This window comes from Drosophila obscura, unplaced genomic scaffold, assembly GCF_018151105.1.
Source record: "Drosophila obscura isolate BZ-5 IFL unplaced genomic scaffold, ASM1815110v1 contig_37, whole genome shotgun sequence".
Lineage (NCBI taxonomy): Eukaryota > Metazoa > Arthropoda > Insecta > Diptera > Drosophilidae > Drosophila > Drosophila obscura.
The window spans coordinates 1,287,284-1,309,146 of NW_024542825.1; the positions used below are offsets into that span (position 1 = coordinate 1,287,284).

Below are 21,863 nucleotides of genomic sequence, written 5' to 3' on the forward strand. Positions count from 1 at the left end.
ACAAATAAGAAAGAAAATCTGCGGCTGACTTAACCAGAAAAATGCCAAAAATTAAGCGGATTCCCCTTCCACACACTCTCTTTCTCTCTCTCTCTCTCTCTCTCTATCTCTCTTTTCGGTAGCTTATCATCTGCTGCTGGGGGGACTGAGACACTAGTGGGGCTTACCGTGAGCTTTGGCCCTTGTGCACTTGTGCGTGCTCATCGTGTGCCACTTGAACGATTTCCGGGCACTTCATTTAATGAAATATTAAAAATTCTTGCCCAGGAGATGTGCTTGGAGTATTTGGAGGACTCTGCCGGACTCTGAGGACTCCGTGGCACTATGGAAACTCAGTTCAAAGTGCAACTGACAGCGAGGACAGCCAGGGATACGATGCGCCTATCTCGTCCGTGTGGCTTTCCTGTCTCCCCTTCCCCTTCCTCTTTGCCCATGCCAATGCAGAGAAAACAACTTTCCTTTTGGAATTTTCGTCCCTTTTTTTTCTACTTTTTTTGTTGTGCCTTCCCGGATACATAAACTAAACTACAAAATCGCTTTCCAAGTTGCCACGAGTAACAAAACTTTTTGCAGTGACTGTTTGTGGTGTGTGTGTGTGTGTGTGGCGCTGCCCTTTGCCTGCCACAAATAAAATGGACAAACAAATTGAGCTTTCTCGCTCTCTCTCTCTCACTCGGTTCGTTCGCCCCTTCTGGGGCCCCTTCTGGAGCCGCCTGCAAATTGTTTATGGAAAGCGTATTGGCTGGGAGAATTGGAGGACTAACGAAAAACTAATTGTTGTGAGGTTTAGTTGGGGGCGAAACAATGGCTCCTCCTCGATACAAATTGCAAGTGAGATAACAATGAGGGAACACGCCAGAAAATGCAGCGTACATTGTTGCAGATTAAAATTGAAAATAGAATAGGGAAGGGGCGAGGGGAGGGGGAGTACAAATGGGAACAATCTTGATTACGTTTTTTTTTGTTGGCTTAAAATATTTCCAACTGGCAAAGATTGCAAACTTTGGTAAAAAAAAATAGACTGGAAGTTGGGATATGTATTGACATTTGGTGGGTTTGTTTTAACCACGGTGCTTGGAATGGATTTGGAATTTATATCTTACAGATTTTATCTTAGAGGTCACAGTGTTTTGCACTTCCATGGAACCCCCGTTCATATACTACAATATACAGACCATAGAATTAAATGATGCAACAATTTTGTAGGCTCTGTGAAAATATTTGTTGTCAGCTCGTGCTCCTCCGCTCTCTCGTTTTGCCGTAACGGCTGAGATTTGGACTGTATGCGTCATTGTACAATGGACAATCGACTCTTACAATCAATTAAGCCGTTTTCTTTCAGCTCAAGAATTTCCAATTAATTTGTATTTCAATGTTTGCTCTGCCACTGAATGAATGAACTATACATTTACCGCTTTTACAGATTTAGAAATAGATTTCTTTCTCTTACTCGCTCTCTCTCTGGATATTGCTTATCTATTTCCAAAGTTTTTTTTTTTTACCCTTAAACCACAAAACCCCTAAACAAATCTAAACAAGCAGCTCCATACTTTATGTACCAGAAATTGTGGGAAAACCAAATACATAAAAAAAACTACCAAAAAGACCTGCAACAGATTTGACTAGCTTTTCTCTGTCTCTATATCGCAGCACACTCTATTGTATTGTATATCTGGCCATCTTCCCCCTACAACACTCATGAAGAACATACCCTCAAGCTGAAGCGCATCCAATTCAAAAAGTTTCTGAAGCTCACTCGCTCTCCACTTTTCGACCTCTCCGTCCCCGTCCGTCAAGTTGCAACAGAAAAACAAAAGCCGGAGCTGAGGCTGAGGCAGGCAACAAACGAAAATCTTAATCAAAGTTTTGTTCAAGTGCAGTAAACTATGTAGTTTATACTAGCAAACGAGAAACCAGAATCCAGAACCCAGAAACAGTATCAGCCCCCGGGGCCCGCACATCGAACCCTAACCAACACTAGACAGGCACTGACAACGCCCTCCACCACCACCCCCCCAAAAAAAAAAAAACTGATTTAAGGTTTCAACACGTTTTTGGAACTCCTTCGTTTTTGTTCTTCTTGCTGGCTTTCGACTTTCAGTTGCTTTCAGTTGCGTTTCTTTGCCTTTTCAGGCAGCAGCTCTCCATTACGTTTGTTTATACACTTTTTCGCTTTTTGCACTTCAAAATCATCAACGGCAACAAAAACAACAACACAAATAACAACTACAGCAAAAAATAACAACATCAACAGTCTGAACAAAAAGTCTGCAAATAGCCTTGTTGCAAGTGGCCAGCCAGGAAGAGGTGGATCTGGAGGAGGTCCGTCCAGTGCCAGGAATATTGTAAAATCCACCACCCCCAGCACTTGGAATGAGCGGAACAAATTTCTGCAAGCAGTAAACTAAAAACTTGCAAATACAAAAAACAGACAACATCCGGCAGCAAATAGTTGTAGGCATTATCTGGAGCAGCTTCTTTTTGACTGTTTGATTTTTTATTTTTTATTTTTTTTTATTTATTTTTTAGCTAGAGTTTTTGCTCTTAGGGACTCACTCTCAGGCCGGCCACTCATGTGTATTATTATTGGCCAACTTAGTTAGCCTGGTCGGGTTGGTTGGTGTGCTGCTTGCTGTTTGCTGTTTGATGAGCGAAGGCCAGGCCCCGGCCCGGCCCGGCCCGGTCAGGGCATATTTCAAGTTTTACTTACTGACTTTTCCCATTGCCATGCTCCTCGCTTGCCAAAAACTTTGAACAACAATTAAAACAATTTTCAGCACAAATATGTGCAAAAGTTGCCCTTCTCCCCCTCTTCCCCTTCTGTATTTTTTTGTTTGTTTGTCTGCATCTGTCTTTCATTTCAAATTGTTAGACAAAGTTTTTTGGTACGTTACTGTTACGGGTACGGGTACAGTCTCTGTTAAATTACAATTTCTTATCGAAAGTAAAAAGAATTGAGGGCCAACACCTTTCAGAAAATCTGAAGTTTTTTTCGTTTGCGCAAGTTTTAGATTCATTTTGATACTGGCAAACTTTTTGACTTCAATTTTAGGGTCTGCAATCTTTATAGAAAATGGAATATTTGCGTACTTAAATTATTATAATTATAAGAAAGATTGGAACATTGTTATACGAGCCAGAATGAGCAAAACAATGTCACGTTTTTCGCTTGATCTCGTCTCTATCTTTTCCCCTATCACAGTGTAGCTGAGTATTCCATGTCTGAAATGACTAAATGAGAGCGCAACATCTCTCTACTTTCTTTTGTCTCTTTTCACTGCTCCATCTGTACTAGTGGGATTTTTCAGGAATATATTTGATTAGTGTCTTGAAATTTAATTAAATCTTGACTCAGGATTTTAGTTGTTGAGAGCACAGTGGACGCAGCCCTTTGCCCTTTTATTTATCCACACTATTTTATTAACTATTGAATATATTTACCGATTGAATAAATCTTTAGAATACCAAATATACTTAAATATTTGATATATTTTGCTATCCCCTCTTGTTGCTGTTTGTGACAACTATCACTATGTATTTTCGCAGTCATAATACTTTCGTTATTAGCCCAATTTGTTTTATTGAAATCATCGGGGGTCTCTCGCAGTCGGAGTTGCAGTCACAGTTGGCATTGTCGACCAACCGCAATGCTGCAAATTTTCCCAATTATACAACACACAAAACAGGACAGGACAGGACCGTTTGCAAAACTCATTAATAACAGTGATCATACCAGACCATGCCATGCCATGCCATACCATAAAATAAATGTTTGATGGAAGAGCGCTTCGGTCAGGGAGGGGGCGAGAAAACCACAAAATTGCATTGCATGACGGCCAATGGCGAGAAACACGCAAAACAACTAAATAACAAACAACAGGCGTCAAATTACACAAAACCCAAAAACCAGAAACTACACTAACAACAACAACAACAACAACACAAGGGGGAAGAGTAGCCACCCCCCCCCCCCCCACATCGAGACAAATTAATTTTAGATTTGTGTGTGTGTGTTGGTTTTGTTGCTGTTGTGTGTGTGTGTGTGTTTTTGTAAAATAATCAAATGTCGCCCCATGTCGCAGCGTGTAAAATTCAATGATTAATTACGTTCTGACGAAACGAAAACCTACTGAATAATAATTATGGACTGTTTATCAGAAATGTTTACGAAAAAAGAGTTTGCAAAACTGGTTCCATTCTCATTTGAGTGGGTAGAAAAGGGACTTTGGAAAAAGGGTTCCCTCTGCCGCACATCCACACATTACCCCACCCCGTGTTAAATCTTGAATATGGATCAAGAAAGACTTTCCAGAAGTGTGGATTAGAACTGAAATTATTTTGATTATTATTATAAAATTTAATATTATTCTTTTAAAATTTAATATTATTATAAAATTTAATAATTATTTTAAAATTTAATATTATTATTTTAAAATTTAATATTATTATTATAAAATTTAATATTATTAATTTAAAATTTAATATTATTATTTTAAAATTTAATATTATTATTAAAATGTTTTATGTGCAATATATAGGATTCCGTTATGCCCTCATGCTCAAATTGTGTTGCTTCTAATCGAACGAAAAATACGAGAAAATACCACCAATATTTTTTAATTTTTCTATACTACAGTTTTAGACCTAAGTTTAAGCAACAATCACAGGAGCGAACTAGTTCCCAGTGAATCAAACTGGCAACGCAACACAATAACCACACCACACCACACCACACCCCACCACTCACAGTGCCCAGCCACATTTATAATTTCGTTATGTAATTTTCGCCAACAAACCAAACAAAAATTCAGCTAAAATTCGAATTTACTTTGTCATGAAACTAACTAAAATGCACTTTCTCTCTCTCTTTCTCTCTCTTTTGTCATTCATTCCACAGGGTCGGATCCGAATCCATTGGCATCGGCGTATATGTCAACAGCCGCCGGCTTGCCGCAATTTGGCAGCGCCAGTGCATTGTCCACATCGCCGCTGGCCAGTGTGGCACTGAGCGCCGCAGCAGCCGCCGCTGCGGGCAAGCAGATTGAAGGTGAGTGCAAGTGGGGGGAGGGGTTTTGGGGTTTTGTGGGAGGGGATTGGACTGAGAGTGAAGCTGCGTGCTGGCACACAGGAGGAATAGAAATGTCTAAATGGCTGACATTTTGATAAATGTAACAAAATGCCTGAATGCTGCTGCCGCTGTCGCTGCTTCTGCGGTTGTGTCACTCCGATTCGCTCTGCGCTTCGCTTCAATGTTACATAAAGCTGGCAGATTGTATGCCCTCACAGGGCAGAGGGTATACATAATTCAGCGAGCAGTCAGAGTCAGAGTTTTTTGGCATAGTTTTAAGTACAAAAAAATAGACTTCAATCTCGTTTGTTGCAATGAGAGAACTTTAGAATTTGGTTTATAATTCTAAAAGAAAGTTGGAACATTTTTCTACTGAAAGCTCTTCCATTTTAATAAATATTAGGGCATTGCCACTTCGTTCTTAGTGCCAATACTCTATCCTTTATCGCTGCTGCAGTTGTATTTGTTGCTGCTGCTGCTGCCTCTGCTGCTGCTGCTGTTGCTGATGCAGCATCAAATGCATTAACCCGCTCATTGCTGTCAGCGTCATTCGTTCGTGATGTGGTTTTTTTATTTCAGCTGTCTGTTGTCTGTTCATTGCCCCGCCGCTCTACCCCCTCCTCCTCGAACATTCCCCACCATCTGTGTTCGTTCCCCCCCACCCCACTTGTCATGGACATTATGTGAATGTGTCTGTCTAATCTACTTAGTTTTAGTTCTGGCTCTGCCATTGTTCTTTTTGTTTGAGGAGGAGGAGCAGGAGCAGGAGCGATTGCAGTTGGGGCTTATTTTTATGTAAAGAGTCATCTATCAAATGGCTGCTATGCAGTTGGATGAGAGCAATAGGAATAGGATTTGGAATGCAGTAAAAACAGCCAGCAGAAGTACTAATGATGATGTTGGTGTGGTGCACAGGGGGGCAACAACTCTAATCCTTTGCGTTCTGTCTCCTGGCTGGAATGCTATAAATGAATAAATCTTGAAAAATGTTTGGACGGACGCCTCCGCCCGTAACAAATCAAAATGTGTGTCGTGTGCTGCTGCCAGCCCCAGCAGCATCTTTGAGTTGCCTCTATCATCTCTATCTACTTTGCGATATCCCACTTACAGCCATCTAATCCCCGCAATCGAATGCTGCCTTTTGCTGACACAAATCCTTCAATGCCATAAGCGCCCGCCCAGCCAAGGCAGCAAATGTAGCTGCTGCTTGTACGAGATGGAAAAATCAATAAGATCAATCATCTTGTAGTATGTAGTATTTTCCACTCTACACACAGCAGTATCTATGCTCCACTCCACTCCCAGTGTGTGTGTGTGTGTGTGTCTGTCCCACTCCCCAGCCATCACTAGGAGCAGAATTTATGAGCAGCATTTTGGTGGAGCTTAAATTTTTATCAGCTTTTGACACAGTGCAAATATTACACACACTTGACACACAATTCCATTAGTCAGACGTCGATGTTGATGTCGGGATATCGGGGATATATTGCACAGGAGGAGACCGTTTTCGTTTTCTCTCTCTCCTACCCTAGATGTAGATGTAGCTGTAGCTGTAGATGTAGCTGTAGCTGTATGAGTGCTTTGGCACACATAACATTAAAGTTGCAGCAGCAGGAGCAGCAGCAGCAGCAGTAGAAGTGGGGAAAAATGCAACGGAAAATGTTTTGGCATTGCACTTTTTGCTATATTTCCGGTTACATAAGCAAACATCCCAACCTTTCACACAGACAGACAAACAGACCGACAGACAGACCGACAGACCGACAGACAGACAGACAGAGGAACGGACACAGAGAGTGAGCATCATCATGTATGTGTGTATGTATGTATGTATGCATGTTTATGTATATGTACATATAAGTATTTGTACACCATATAGTGAGATATATTTTTGCAGTTGAGTGACTTCTGGCACTCCTCCTCCTTCGACTCTCACTCGTCCTCCTTTGTGTGCTGCTGCCTGCTGCGACTTTTCCTGTTGTGACTGTGACTCTTCCTCCTGTTCTGCTCTGCTGTGACTCTTTCTCCTCTTTTGCTCTGCTGTGACTCTTCCTCCTGCTTTGCTCTGCTGTGACTCTTCCTCCTGTGCTGCTCTGCTGCGACTCATGACGTCGCCGAAAATTCCCACATGACCAACAACAACGACAAGTCATGAAAGGGGATTGGATTGTCAGTGTGTGTGGGTGTGGGTGTAGGTGTGCTGGAGTCTCGGGAACCAAAACAAATTGCTCATGCTATGCGAAATGTGAGCTGCCATGTTTCCTTCGGTTGGTTAGATTTTGAAAAACTATCAGCGATGACTTGGACTTGCCTCAAATGGAGCGAGCATCTTCGAAGGATCGAGGCAGGGGAGGCGTGTGTGGCAGCGTGTAGTAAACATGGCTATAATTAGGGGTTGTGGGGCAGGTAGATTGTCTAGTGTGGAATAATCCGAATGGATATTTTACATTTGACTGCACATTTATTTTATGGGGTTAGTGGAACTTTATGGGAATTGAATGATTTTTATTTTATTTATTTATATTTATTATTTATTATATTATTTATTATTTATTTATATTTTAGAAATATTGCAGCCTAATAATAGAGCAAATCAATTTGATCTTTTGAGTGCTGCGGCACTAAGATATTCGATATTCGATAGTTCCTGTCTAACTTGAAATTATCTATTAGCCAGACTTTTAATTAAATGGCAAAGATCTTAAAGGAATATAATATAAAATATTCTCCTATTATTCAACTTTTCTTTAGCTTTCATCTTATTATAAAAAGAACAGTCCCCAGGCCTCCCCACAGTTTTAGCCTGCGCAAACTGAATTTGAAATACTCTCTTGAAAGCTTAAGCATAATGTATGTATCTGTAATCTGTATGTACATAGTTGCCTTTTTCTGCATTTCCCATATAAAATATCTAAATATATGTATGTACTATGTACATAAATGTATCTTATTTTTATGCAATTTGTTAGATGATATTTTCCCCTCTTGCTAAGCAGCTTAAATATCCTTTTTGCACAACAATGGGGGGGTTTTTTTTACTATTATTTTTCTTTAGTATTTTCCCCCCTTACAATTTTCCCTTTTAAGCCAACATCAAATCGAACTCTAGGCAAAAAAGGGAGCGAAAAATATGTTTGAGCAAATCTTAAAAATGTCAGATTTGTGCAATCTGCGTGGAAGAGAAGAGTCCAAGGGAAAAACTGCAGCAACAATGTCGGTCGGGGCGGGGCGGGGATTTAGGGGCAGATAAATTCTCAACATGTGAAATTTATCAAATGGCGACAAGCAGCAGAGCAGCAGCAGAGGAGGAGACAAGCTGTGTAAGGATGTGTAGAGTGGGAGCATAACAAAAAAGGGCAGGAAACAACTTATAAGCATGTAGACAGGACAGGCGGCCCAGACGACGACAGGCGCAAAATTAAGCAGGAAGCAGCGCAAGAGCTACAACTAAAGCAAAAAAAAAATATTACTAAACGGAGCCCAGAACGCTAAGAACTATGTGCAGTAAATAAATATAATGCTTTAAGGGGGAGCACACAATCTGGCGGAAGGCAGATGGGCAGAAGGCTGCGGTTGAAGCAGGAGGCTCAGCCTCAGAGCCTCAGCCCCAGAGTCTCCTCTGTCTAGAGTCTGGTGACGGAAGGAAGGCGGTAACAAATATGACAGTGACAGACGATGGGAATCCCATGGCATGGCATTGCATGGCTGGGTGACCCTAAGGCGGCAGCGGTCGTCTCGCTCTCGCTCTCTCTCGCTCTGCTTCCGGATGCACCACGGATTAAAGTCATGTGCATAAGCCGGAAGTTGGAATATAAAATAACCCAGTAAGAGAGAGGACCCCAGAGAGTGAGAGAGAGAGAATGAGAGATAGCGGAAGAGAGACGAGACAGTGGGGGCGAGAAAGATTGTCAGACGGCATAGGAAGTCGAAAGATTTGCGACTTATGCTGCCTGCCTGCCTGCCTGCCTGCCTGTATGTATGTTGATGGTAGAGACTGTAGAACGAGAGGTGACCTACAACAGCCAGTGAGTGATTAGGAGAAGGAGCAGGCAAAAGGCAATACACTGAGAATAAAGTAAAGTGCTTAATACTTCAATAATAAATAAATAATAATAAATAATAATAATAATAAATAATAATAATAATTATAATAATAAATAATAATTCGAGATGCAACACCATTTCCTAATCTTTCCCCATGTTTCAATTCATGCGAGATTTTTAATTAATTTCTGCCAGTGTAAAGCGCATTAAAATCAATAAAGGGCCACCAGTTACGAATACGAACAGGAATACGAATAGGAGAGTGCAGTAACTGGAACTGTAGCTTATATGCCACAGATTCCATTTGGCTTCGCTTCGCTTATGCCCTTGAGAGTGCAAAGGGGGAGACAAGACATTCCAGACACTCCACTCCACTCCACTCCACTACCGCCTCCTGGCAGTGTGCGCGCGACAGCCAAGAAAATGGCGAAAAAATATGTTGAAGTAGGACATACATACCACTCGTACATCCCCCCGTGCCCTGCATCTGTAGCTGTATCTGTAGCTGCGTGCATCAATAGGGCGGTCTGGACAGACAGACAGACAGACAGACGACAGACAGACATTGGCAAGGCGGATGGCGCATCTTTGCTGAACGGAAAAGGAAAATGCAATATAGGAAATCGCTTTTCGCACACACACAAAAAAATTCCAGCAACCAACCAACAAAATGCAGGGAATTGAGAAAAACAAAACAGGAAGTTTATTTGTGTGAAAAGGGAAAATGCCACCCCAAAGAGTTGCATACATATTCTTGGTGTAGGAAAAATGTAGCAAAACATTTCAAGTTTTGGCAGTTAAATAAATTTATAGATATTTGTAACTAAAACTATAATTTCCCTGGCACTCGCGGTGATTATTTTCTTATATATCTCAGCATATATAGATAGCAACTGCTTTGCACCTAACTGACTTCAGTACTTAAAGATATTCAGTTATAGCAGCTGGCCCCACACCTATGCCAATGCCAGTCATTATATTCATTCATTCTGTATATATTTACCGCGAATCTCTCTTTGAAGGGCGCCATAAACACAAGTCGCAGTCGCAGTCGCAGTCTTTCATTTGATGCCTTGGGAACCTGCCCTTTTTGCCTGCCTTTAGCCACCCTCTTTTATCACTCATTTGTCCGCTTTCATCTAATTATTTATCGTTTGAGCCACGTGTCGCTTGTTAGTCGCGTAATTCAATAGCTAGCAGCATTTTTAATTGGACTTTCTCCATTCACTACGCTCCAGGACACACACACACGCACACACACACGCACGCATATGTTGTCAGAGCCTAAATTAATTGATAGGTGTGCAAAATTACAGAGCACAGCAAAGCGGCAACAACACCAGCGTCCATAAGTCAATTAATATTAAAATCCTGGGCATCATGGCATCATCGAGACATCACTGTATGCCATGCCCTGCCCTGAAGGAGCGAGGGGAGCAGCCTAAGGAGCGGCTTTCTTCGCCATTCAATTTGTAATCGCATCAGCGTCAGGCAATCTGTCAGCAGTCAGTTTACCTGGAGAGGAGTGCAAAGTAGGCGCTGCTATGTGGGTTAGCCAGAGCCTCTCAGCAGTGCACACACACACACACACAGATTGCAGCAGGCAGTGGGGTAGGGACAGTGGGGCAGGCAGGGGGTAGGGGCAGTGGCAGGCAGTGGGGGCAGGGACAGGGCTATGTGACAAAGTCATATATCAATGTGATCAATAGCGCTTCTGGCAAACGATGATGGAGTTGCCTTGCCTGATGATGGCCGCCTGCCTGCCTGCCTGCCTGTCCCTAGGCTCGTGAGCGAGTAGCAGGTACAGCAACAATCATATCTGATTACTCGCATGGGGTGTGTGTGTGTGTGTGTGCGGGAGGTGTGGGAGGTGTCTATGTGGCTATGTGGCAAACATCAAAGTATCTGAAAGGCATTGTAATTGTTACCATTATCATTATGCATTCACGATAACATTGCTGCAGCAGGCAGCATAGTTATCAAAGGGAAATTTACAGCCGAAGAGCTCTAGAGAATTCTCTGAGGGAAGACCTTAAATATGCTTTCCTGTAGGTTGTCTCAGATAAAGAGAGACCAAACTCTGTGGCTTTAATTTAATTCCAAACTCAGGGTCAAGTGTGCCCCCTCTCTCCTGTCATTCGCTTGAGCCTTCCACTCATGTCAGCTGGTTTTTGCCTGGGCTATTTTACATGCCCCACATACATCCTTCGCCTATGAGGTTACTTTATTGTTTTTCTCATTTCAGTGCATTTTTGTTTGTGTGTGTGTCTGTGTGTTTTTCATGTTTCCAACTGATAAAATTGAAAAACCGCAGAATGTGCGAGCGACCCGTTGTGACTGTCACTGGAAGCGTTTTGCTGTCATTAAAAAGCTTCACGGAAAGTGAAAACGAAACTGCTGACGCCGCGCTGCTTTCTCTCTTTCTGGTCGCTGCGCTGCTTGGCTTCTTCTCTTACCTCTGCTCTGCCCCCAAGCTATCCATGTATTTGGCACTGCTGTGACGCTGCTTTAGCTGCTTGGATGGGTTGTATTACTGCTGACTGCTTGCTCATGGGCTACTGACTACAACTGACGTTGACAGTAATTTGCACGAAAAGTGCAACCGCAGCACGAGGCAGGCGCGAGTCCTATTAATATGCGACGCCGCCAGTTCATGATAGAGACAGCAACAGAGCAGCAGCCAGCAACAGAGCAGCAGCCAGCAGAGCAGCAGCAGCAGCAGAGCAGCAGCCAGCAGAGCAGCAGCAGCAGAAGCAGAGCAACAGCAGCAGAGCAGCAGCAGCAGTAGAAGCAGAGCAGCAGCAGAAGAGCGGTGGAGTTAGAGTGACAGCAAAAACGAGGAGGATGATGATGATGATGATCATAATGATGAGCAGCGCCAGCGGCACGTGCTGCTAAACAAAATGTCACACCCACACACGTAGATGGACAGTTGACAGAGAGGGCGGAGAGAGAGAGTGTGAGAGAGAGAGGAGGCAGGCAGAGAGAGGTGAAGCCCGAAGCCCTCTCGCACGTATTGTTAAGAGTTGGACGCATCATTTCCGCATCCGTTTCGGCAATCAGCTGCTGCTCTGCTGCTGCTGCTTCTGCACTCCTGCTCCTCCTGGAGTCCTCATATATGTAATTTCAGCTTTTGTTCAGTCTCTATGTTTGGGGGGGGCTTAATGGGCGGGTGATTTTGTTAATTAATTGCCCATTACAAGGTGCAACAGAAGCAAACAAAAAATGTAAACTAATTGACAATGGGAAGCAGGAGGCAAAAAATGTCGCCAGTTTGCTTTGCCACAAGTAGAATTTATTTCCCTAATATTTACTGTTTAAATATTCCCTTTAAATAATATTCAAGCTTAAAACTAATTTTCGTAAATTCTATTTCATTGCCTTTTACAGGACCCGAGGGATGCAACTTGTTCATTTACCATCTGCCGCAGGAATTCACCGACACGGATCTGGCCTCGACATTCCTGCCCTTTGGCAATGTCATATCGGCCAAGGTGTTCATCGATAAGCAGACCAGTCTATCGAAGTGCTTTGGCTTTGTGTCGTTTGACAATCCGGACTCGGCCCAGGTGGCCATCAAGGCCATGAATGGTTTTCAGGTGGGCACAAAGCGCTTGAAGGTGCAGCTCAAGAAGCCCAAGGATGCCTCCAAGCCCTACTAGTAGACGTGTAGACAGGCGCAACAGCGGAACAACGGATAAGTCAACGGACATCGGACATCGGTTGGTGTAATCTACATAGAAGTAAAAAAAAAAGAAAAACAACAAAAATGAAAAGCAAGCAAGCAAAACAAACAAAAGAAATACAAAGATTTGTCGAATGGAGTAGTCATTGAATTAGAGTTGCCCGTGTAGAGCGCGCGCATCGAAAGTAAACCGAAAACAAAAAGATGCAAATGCCAAACGTTGTACGTATAAAAATGAATAATCACAAAATCAAACAAACAAAAAAAGACATGAAATCCGTGCCAAATAGAGACAGCAAGCAAAAAAAAAAAACACTTATAATTAAGCACGTTAAATGTTTGAAGTAGAATCGAAAAACAAAGCTAAACAAAACAAAACGTAAAACTGAAAGAAAAACCAAGAATATATAACAACTATTAGTTTGTAGTTTAGTTTACTTTCTGTTGAAGTACTCTTACCCCCGCACAACCACAACCACAACCCACCCATCTTTTACGACTCCTTTTTCATTTTTTTTTTAAACTGTCGTACGAGCTGGTTAAACCAAAACTTTTTTTAAAAAATTAAATATATTTTGTACACATTTTTCATCATGACAAAAAACATTACAAAAAAAAAAACACACACACAAAAAAAAGGATAAACAAGATCTGTTCAGAGTGTTAGTTTGTAAGTTATTTTGATATTTCCGATACATTTTTTATATGCAGTTTATATATTATCTGTTTTGATTTGTTCATCGCTCATGTTTCAAGTCACAATGAAGTTCTTTAACATAATAATATTAATATATATGCCCACTAAATGGCATATATGTATATTTCTAGTTGTAGTTACAAGTTACTTGTTTTGTTCAATGGATTATATATACAAATATATAGATCTATATGCTGCCGCGTATAGTTAGTTTTTAGTTCTCTGATTTGTTACACCCCACACCCACAACCCCCCCCAAAAAAAAAAACTAACTCAATTTTTATTTGTACTGAAAGAAACAAATGTTTTTGTTACCCTCATTATTATTACTATATTCCTATTATTATAATTAATAATCAACCACGTACGCTTCTGAGTGTTAAATATTGCGATTTGTAAGGAACAACAACAACAAAAAACAAACAAAGAAAATCTACAAAAACCAAATGAAATCCAAAAAAAAAAAAGAAAGAAGAAAATTTTGTTATCTATGTTGAAGTACCATTTATTTTGGTCATGGAGTTTATATTATTATTTTTGATTTTCATATTTTTATTTTTTTTTCTCAACAGCATCTCTGGTATTACGAGTATACAAAATACACACATACAGTACATATAAATATATCATTTTTCATGTAAACTTTCTGTTCTTAGTTACAAGTTATTCCTCCTTGCTTTCTGTTTGTGCACATCTTTTGGAGTATACATATTAGTGCATAATGTAGCATACTTTTGTTTATGTAAAATATCACACACACACATACACTACTTCACACACACACATATGTAAACGCAACACACCTATACACCTACACACACAACTGCATACATATCTAAATAAAGTTTTGTTCTCTGTTTCAAATGCACAAGAAAAATTATCAAACCAACTTGCGTGTATTTTAATCTTTTTGTTTTTAATTTAAGTATACATTAACAATGGAAAGGTCTGTTCTGAGTTAAATGTACCGGTAAACATCCGGTATTCTATCCGGTAAAAATATGTTCTATCTTTTATTTCCAAATAACTAGAAATCGCTTTGAATTTCAAGCGAAAATGTAACCTGGAACGGGCCTCTCACATTGTAATGTTTTTTGCATATATTATTTTCTCTTTTTTTGATTTAGAATTTCAGTAAACTCTGCTGATGGTTTGTCTCTGTTACACTTTTTTGTATATTCGTTGAATTGTAAATTTTCCCTCACTAGTACTAATGATTGTTTCATTTCTGTAATCCACCCCACAGATGCCATGTACGTTCTGGTAGTTTTCCATTTCCATATTTATTTATTTTTGGAGAGGATTGGGCAAAGTCATGTTGGTAGTTGCTGCTCGACAGTGGAAAGGTAAGCCCTAACGAACATAGCTTTAAATATATAATTCTAATACCTTATGCCATGCTCTCTACCTCTCTCTCTCTCTCAATCTCTCTCTTTTCAGATGTATGCAAATCGTTTTTATATCACGCATAGGTAGCCCAAAAAATTGTAAATATTCTGCGCTTGAGTCTCTCTAGAAACGTGAAGGAGCTGCCAATCTGATTGCTGTCGCAGATTAAATTTCCCCAGAACTGTAAATCGAACAAACTGTACATGCTGTACACAAAACGAAACCAAAATGAGAAAAACTCTGTAAAAACAAAACAAAAAAGAAGAAGCTGGTTAATGAGGAAGAAGAAACTTAAATATTGTATAGATAGAAAGCTGCCATTTTATGAGTATGCTTGTAAAGCAAACCCATTTTATAAAGTAAAAAACTAAAATTAAGCACAAAGAAAACCTTAAATTGTGTACTCAATTATTTTGCTTACGTTTCCTTAGTTGTTGTAGTTGAACCCAAAAGCATTGACAAATCAGACGAAGAGATTAGCAAACACACACAATTATTTCAACTTATTATTCTGTTAATAGATTTTTTGTTGTAAGGCTTGGTCAAAGCGCGGTGTGTGCATTTATATGAACTATCTGGATGTGGCTTTAAATTGAAATTAATTTCATCGCAGACACTTTTATTCACCTTAGGATTAAACTCAAATTAAGAAGAAAACAAAACAAACGCAAAAAAAAAAAACAATGTTCTGTGTGTGTATGTATTATGTATTAAATGTGTAATTAATAATTAGCCGCTAAGTGTAATTTTTTAGAGAAACAAAGCAAGGCTGTGTGTTCTGACTAGATGTTAAGCGAATTCAAATCGCCACCCCCCACCACCCCCCTACAAATGGAGCCTAGACCGCAATTTGATATGAAAAGCAAGAAGTATGAAAATAGTTATAATACAACTTTTTGGGTGGTATGATGGTGGGGATATATTTGCTGATGCGATATTAAGTCAAGAAAATAGCGAGAACGTAATACTAGTGATAAAGAGGCAGTTAGTTAAGTGAGGGTAAATTATATATATATATATGTATAAATTTAATATACGGTGCATATGGTTCATACGTACCCCCCAAACACACACACACACACCCCCCAAACTCCTCACCACCACAACACAACACAAGCATCATACAAAACAGAATAAGTAAATCAATAAAAGGTGTCATGATTTTTATATAAAAAAAAAAAAACAACAAATAACGATTGCGTTTTCTTTGCCCGAAATAAACTTACACGTTCGCCCCGTTCCGCACCACCCCGTTCGGCCCCACACTGACTGACGTTGGGGATATAATTTATCAAAAAATGTCTTGCGCCAAAAAAGTTTGGCGGGGTGGGCAAAAAGTTGCTCAGCGAAGAAGTCGCTGGGAAAGCGAAAATAAAATAAGAGCCAAAAACATACAGAATGTTGACGAGCGGAGAGAGTAACTAAAGAAAACTTCAACAATAAACGAAATATTTTGCTAAACTTGCGATTTGCATATGAGAAACTTTATGCCAATTGTGTAGGGTGTGGAGTGCGGGGAGTGCGGCGGCATGTGGCATGGCGAAGTCTGGCAGGAGGCGAGCAGGCGAGAAGGATGCCCGGGCAGGACGTGTAAACAAATTTAGCAACTACGTGACGCAGCAAGTTCGTTCCGGTCCCGTCTCCCACTACTGCCGCTCGTCCTCCGCTCGCCCTTGCAGGCATTGCATAATCCAAATCCAAGTCGAGTCTTAACGCAAGATTTATTCTCCCCCATTTAAATCATGCGTGGAAAAGTTTTTTGCCTCTGCGCTGATGCCGTCGACAGCAAAAGGCAATGGGAAGCTTACACGGCAATAATTTTGTCTTGGCATATTCAAATATTTTGGCATTTGATTAAGCCAAAAAGTTTGTTGGCATTTCCAACAAATGCTTCAATAGAATAAAAACCAGCTACAATGGTGGTGTAGCCAGTGGAGGGCTTCGAATTGATTGTTGGCTAGGGATAAGCGGCTCATTGAAAATCAGGTTGATACTCGTCGCACATATAGATGGATGGATGGATGGATGGATGGATGGGGGTGGCAATCATTTGGGAGCAGCAAATGGATGATTCATTCATTCATACTCGTAGGTAAAGTTGTGTGTGTGTGTGATATGGACTGATATGGATGTTGAGCCAGACAGAAGTTTTTTTTTTTGTGGGAATAAACTCATAACTTGGAGTATTAATATGAGAAGATTAAATAAAGAAAATATATTTCAAGCGATATTTAGCTCTACTTGCTCTACTCTACTGGATTGATAATTCTACTGTAGTTAGACATAATTGATACCGCAATTTCATATAAGGTTTATTTTTATTTATTTTATGTTTATTTTATTATTTTATTTATTTATTTTTTATTTTATTTTTACAAAATTGTATCCTAGCGTAGGGTTATAGCCAAAATAACAAGGCCTTCAGGCTGTTCTTAAAATATTAGTTCTACTATCTACTGTTTTATGTACATATCATATGTAACCACAGCTCTCCACAGCTCTCTCCAAATCACAGCCAAATTCGGGAAATTTTTCAAGCTCTTTCGAGATTCAATTACCATTTGCTCAAACTCTTTGCATTCATGGATAATTCAACACGCTCAGTATCCATTTCAACTGACAACTTCTTTTGCTTCGTCCACGTCCAGCTCTACCGTCAGAATACCCCAACAATGCCCAACATTTGATGAGATCTCCTTTGTCATGCTCCACTGGCCAAATCGCTATTTAGGCCACTAAATTGAAGCCGAGCCGCATCAGCGACAGGCAGCGAAACGCGTTGTTGCTCTGCCTTCCAGCGTGTGAGAGCATGTTGTGTTGTGTATCATGCTCCCAATCGGGACATGGACATGAACACACGGACATGGACATGGACATGGACACGAACACGAACACGAACAATATTGTGCGGCACTATCCTGTGGCGGTGGCTGTGCCTCCGCCTGTTCTGTTCTGTTCTGTTCTGCTTGTCAGAGGGAAACCGAAGCAGATTAGCAAAGTTTGTAATTACGTTGGTAATTGATTAGGTTCGAACAACAAACTGCTAATAAGATTATTGCAGTTGAGAACAAACCGAGCTGAAAAAACAAAACCGAGGCCGAGTTTGCCCCAATTTAGCCCAAGCCCAAACGAAATTATCCTCCAACTGTGGGGTAGGGTCGAGGGAAGAGCCCAGAAATTGAAGCGATTTGTGGCGCAAGTTTGGGATGGAGTGGAGCAGCATCCTTTCAGTGCTCAGCACCTCCCACTACCCCTCGCCTGGAACATCCACTGTTTGTTTGCACAATTTGCCTAGCAGTGGGTGTGGGTGTGGGTGGTGGTGTGGGGGGCTTGACTGGGGGCGCCCAGTAAGCTCACGCAAGCCGGAAGAACAACAATCGACCGCCGAAATAACAATGGATTTGGCGCGTTTGCCAGTTTTTGGCATTGGGCGTATTGTTAATGGCATTGCACGCACATCCCCCTGAGAAAGGGCTGTCGGAGTGGATAGTGGGGGTGGGGTGCAGCCACTCACCACCCACCCACCCAAACACACACACACAGAAGACAAACAATTTAGCGGCGCTGCTGCACTGTGGACAAACAAGCTGTGGCCAGAAAGATGGAGTGAGAAGCCACGTAAGAGACAGGCCAGAGAGAGTGAGAGAGAGTGCGGGTAATGGAGAAAGAAAGAGAGAGAGCGAGATAAGATTCCATTTGCAGCTTATCCTCGTGGGTTGGCTTCCAGCTATACAAGGGGAACGGAAACGGATGCGACCCAGGCCTAAGGGATTGCAGGGAAAATGCGTTTATGCGGCAATGCCTGAAGGAAGGATAGTCAGAGTTGATATGCAAATAGGAATCAGGTAAAAATATCCGCAAAGTGTTAGCTCCAGAAATGTTCTACTGGCTGGAAACCGAACACATTTTCCGCTTCACTTTGCCCATCCTTCAATGATAACTTTCATCATGGCATACTTATTTTTCCTTCCTCTTTTAGGGTAGATCGCCATAACTGCCACCGCATGAACAAAGTGAATGCATTCGTGCCTCTCCCTGTGCGTGTGTGTGTGTGCGTAAGATATATGGCTGTCCAGGGAAAATCGTAACGCACTGCTTGGCGGCTCTGCCTCACATCGATGCTGGCAGTCGTCAGTCACCGCACAGCCGATCGGCTTTCAGTTGCCTGCCTGGACATCATCGGGGAGCAGCGACAACAGCTGATTAAAATCCTTGGCAGACAACTTCCTGTTGGCATATCCCACTCTCCATACCCATGCCCATCCCCATCCGCACCATCATTGATCACACTCCAAACGCAACTCGTTTTACACTGCCAGCCATAAGTATACGCACAAGCACAAGCACCGCACCGCTGCATGCACAGACAAGCAAGCGAATTCGGCAGAACAACAAAAAATATGCCCGGCAAAGGCATGGGATGGGAATGGAGGATGAAGAAGAGAAACCGAAACTCGCTGGGGAATCGTTGCAATTTTGCACGTGAACACGCTCAGCGTTCGATGTCGTTCACTTGGCTCTCCCTCTCTTTCGCTCTCTGCCCCTCGCTCACGCTCGCTCGCCCTCTCTCTTTCTCTCTCTCTCGCTGCGTATCCGTATCACTTCCAGTTCACTTGACAGCTATGGTGGGCGGGGGGGGGCGGTGCCAGCGCCTTGCCCGATTCGCTTCTTCGGCAGCTTCTGTTTTGAAATGCATTGCCAGCGACAGCAACGGCTGGAGGGGGTCGGGGGCCATGGGATGTGTTCGGATGTGGCGTCAGCGTGGTTAGGGACTGCAATTGTTATTTTTGTTTTTTAGTGGGTGAGCAAGCACGGGGGAGGGGGAGGCAAGGCTTGGGCTTGGGGTCACGGGGAGCAGGTAAAAATCTCCGCAACTAACCTAGTTTTGTGCTTTTCATGCCAAAGCTGCTGCGCCCTGCCCTGCCCTGCTGCTCCCCTCTTGATATAGCCAACAATTTTTGTGTGTGGTGTGGCTTTTATGACAGGCAGTTCTCTCCATCGATATGATTGCTCTCTTTCTCCCTCTCTCTCTCTCTCTCTCTCTCTATCTCTCTCGCTATCTCTCTTTGTGTGTGGGTTTTTCTGAGTGAGAGCTTTGCAATCCGTTACTTGTGGGGATATTGCATATTGATTCGGCAAATGTACCGGGGAGTTGCTGTTGGGAGTTGAATTGCCGATGAACTGGCATACAGATACGCTTAGGGTTGGGGATGTAGCTGTAGATAACATGCGGATAGTTTGATTAAATCAGGCTCATCCAAGAGTTAGCTATAGGTTTTTGGAATTATGTGGGTCTGTGATTAAAAGATTATTATTATTATTTGTATAATTCTTTGGCTTAAATGTTCGTACAAAAATAAAAAAATAAATAAATAATAAACAGAATATTAATTATAATTAATATTAATAATATTCGTACAAAAATAAAAATAAAAAAATAAATAAATAAACAGAATATTAATTATAATTAATATTCCTTATATTCTTAGTTAACATAAATTAATAGCTATTATTTATTATTTCATTTATTTATTCATTTATTTATATATTAAATAAACTTCGATTTCATTTCTACAATTTTTCGCTCCTTTTTGTAAGCAAATGCTAAAAGTTTAAAATCGTTTGCAAATTTTTCAACGCACACAAATTGAATTCGGACGACAAAACACGTTGATTTCATTGCGGGCCAAGCATCCTGTCAAACTAAACAATTTCCGTCCAAGCGAGTGGCCTAATCACATCAATGGTCCATCGACCAGCATACCCCTACCCTCCCCTCCCTTCTTTGGCTGGGCTGCCTGCCTCCTTGGCAAAAATAACAAAATTTATGCTTCCTGTTGTTTACCCCAACACTACTTCACTCCCCCCCACACAGTACGGCTGCATTTTATTATACAAAATGTTATTTATTTATTTATTTTTGCGGCAAAACTTATTTTTGCTGCTCTCCGACTGCCGTTGATTACGCAGATTTTCCGCGCCAAACTGTAGCAGGAAGAAAAGCCGCGGGCGAAATCAAAAAGAAAATAAAAACAAGAAAGAAATAAGAGCTGCGTGAAGCAATAACTTTGATGCCCTTACATGGCAGCTGCAAATAAAAGAAGCTTCAGCTATGCATACAAAATCTTAGACTAAATGCAAGAAATATTAATATTAATAATAATAATATTATTTGACACTGCTGTAGGAAGGTGTTTCCTTCGCTGCATAGTCACAATTGTATTACCCGCTGTGAGGGTATCATAAAAATGAAACAACAGAAAAACAGAAACATTAAAAGCAGCCGCCGTCTTTCAATTGAAGCGCTGAAGACGTTTGATGGTGGCACGGCGGGGGGCGTGGCATGGAAGTACTGGAAAATATGCTTGCTGGAAATCTTGCCAGTTGTTTCCTTTGATATCAAAACGGTGCACGTGCAAAGAACAAGAACAAGAAACGGGGGAAAACTTTGTCATAGCCAGGCCCCAGACCCAGCCAAAGTGAAGAAGGATATGCTGCGATGCTGCAGTGGGTGGGTGGGCTGAAGCAGAAGCGTGGCAGATGAAAAACTTTGCCATATTTCCATGAAAATACTTTATGCTGTCGGTGTTCTCTGCTCAATTTAACTGCCACATTCGACCATAAAATTTGAGCCACACACACACGCAGAGAGAGATTCCATGCCATTTCATTCGCATTCACATCTCCTTTCATTTCATTTCATTTCATTTGATATGGCCTGCTGCCTGGCCTGGCTGCCTGGCTGGCTGGCATAAGCCGAATCCAAATCTAAATGAAATCAAATTCATGTGACAAAATGGCTAAAAATGCATTTTATTACGACATTCATACGCTTCGGTTCAGTTCAGTTCAGTTCTATTCGGTTGGGGGGTTTCTGCCTTTTGCCTCTGCACCCCCCTCCCACCAGTTAAGTTCGTTGCAGTCTGCAGTGACTGCTGTCATAAATTTGCGAAAAGCATTTTGCAACATGAGAAAAACTC

The 21,863-nt window shown here is 41.5% G+C and overlaps 1 protein-coding gene across 4 annotated transcripts in view; it reads left to right on the forward strand.

Annotated features, from left to right (window-relative positions):
• Positions 1–15,267, forward strand: part of LOC111079545 (CUGBP Elav-like family member 2) — a 97,899-nt gene extending 82,632 nt beyond the window's left edge. For 3 of the 4 annotated variants that reach the window (XR_002608363.2, XR_002608365.2, XR_005968156.1), the window contains 4 exons: positions 4,898–5,047; positions 12,503–13,019; positions 14,741–14,840; positions 14,935–15,267. Coding sequence is in view for 1 of the 4 variants with exons in the window: in XM_041594841.1 (XP_041450775.1) it covers positions 4,898–5,047; positions 12,503–12,774 (422 nt within the window). In the remaining 3 variants the exon portion in view is untranslated. Of the gene's footprint in view, positions 1–4,897; positions 5,048–12,502; positions 13,183–14,740; positions 14,841–14,934 lie in introns of those variants that run through there. The other variant, XM_041594841.1, reaches the window with a different exon arrangement.
• Positions 15,268–21,863: the final 6,596 nt, after the last annotated feature.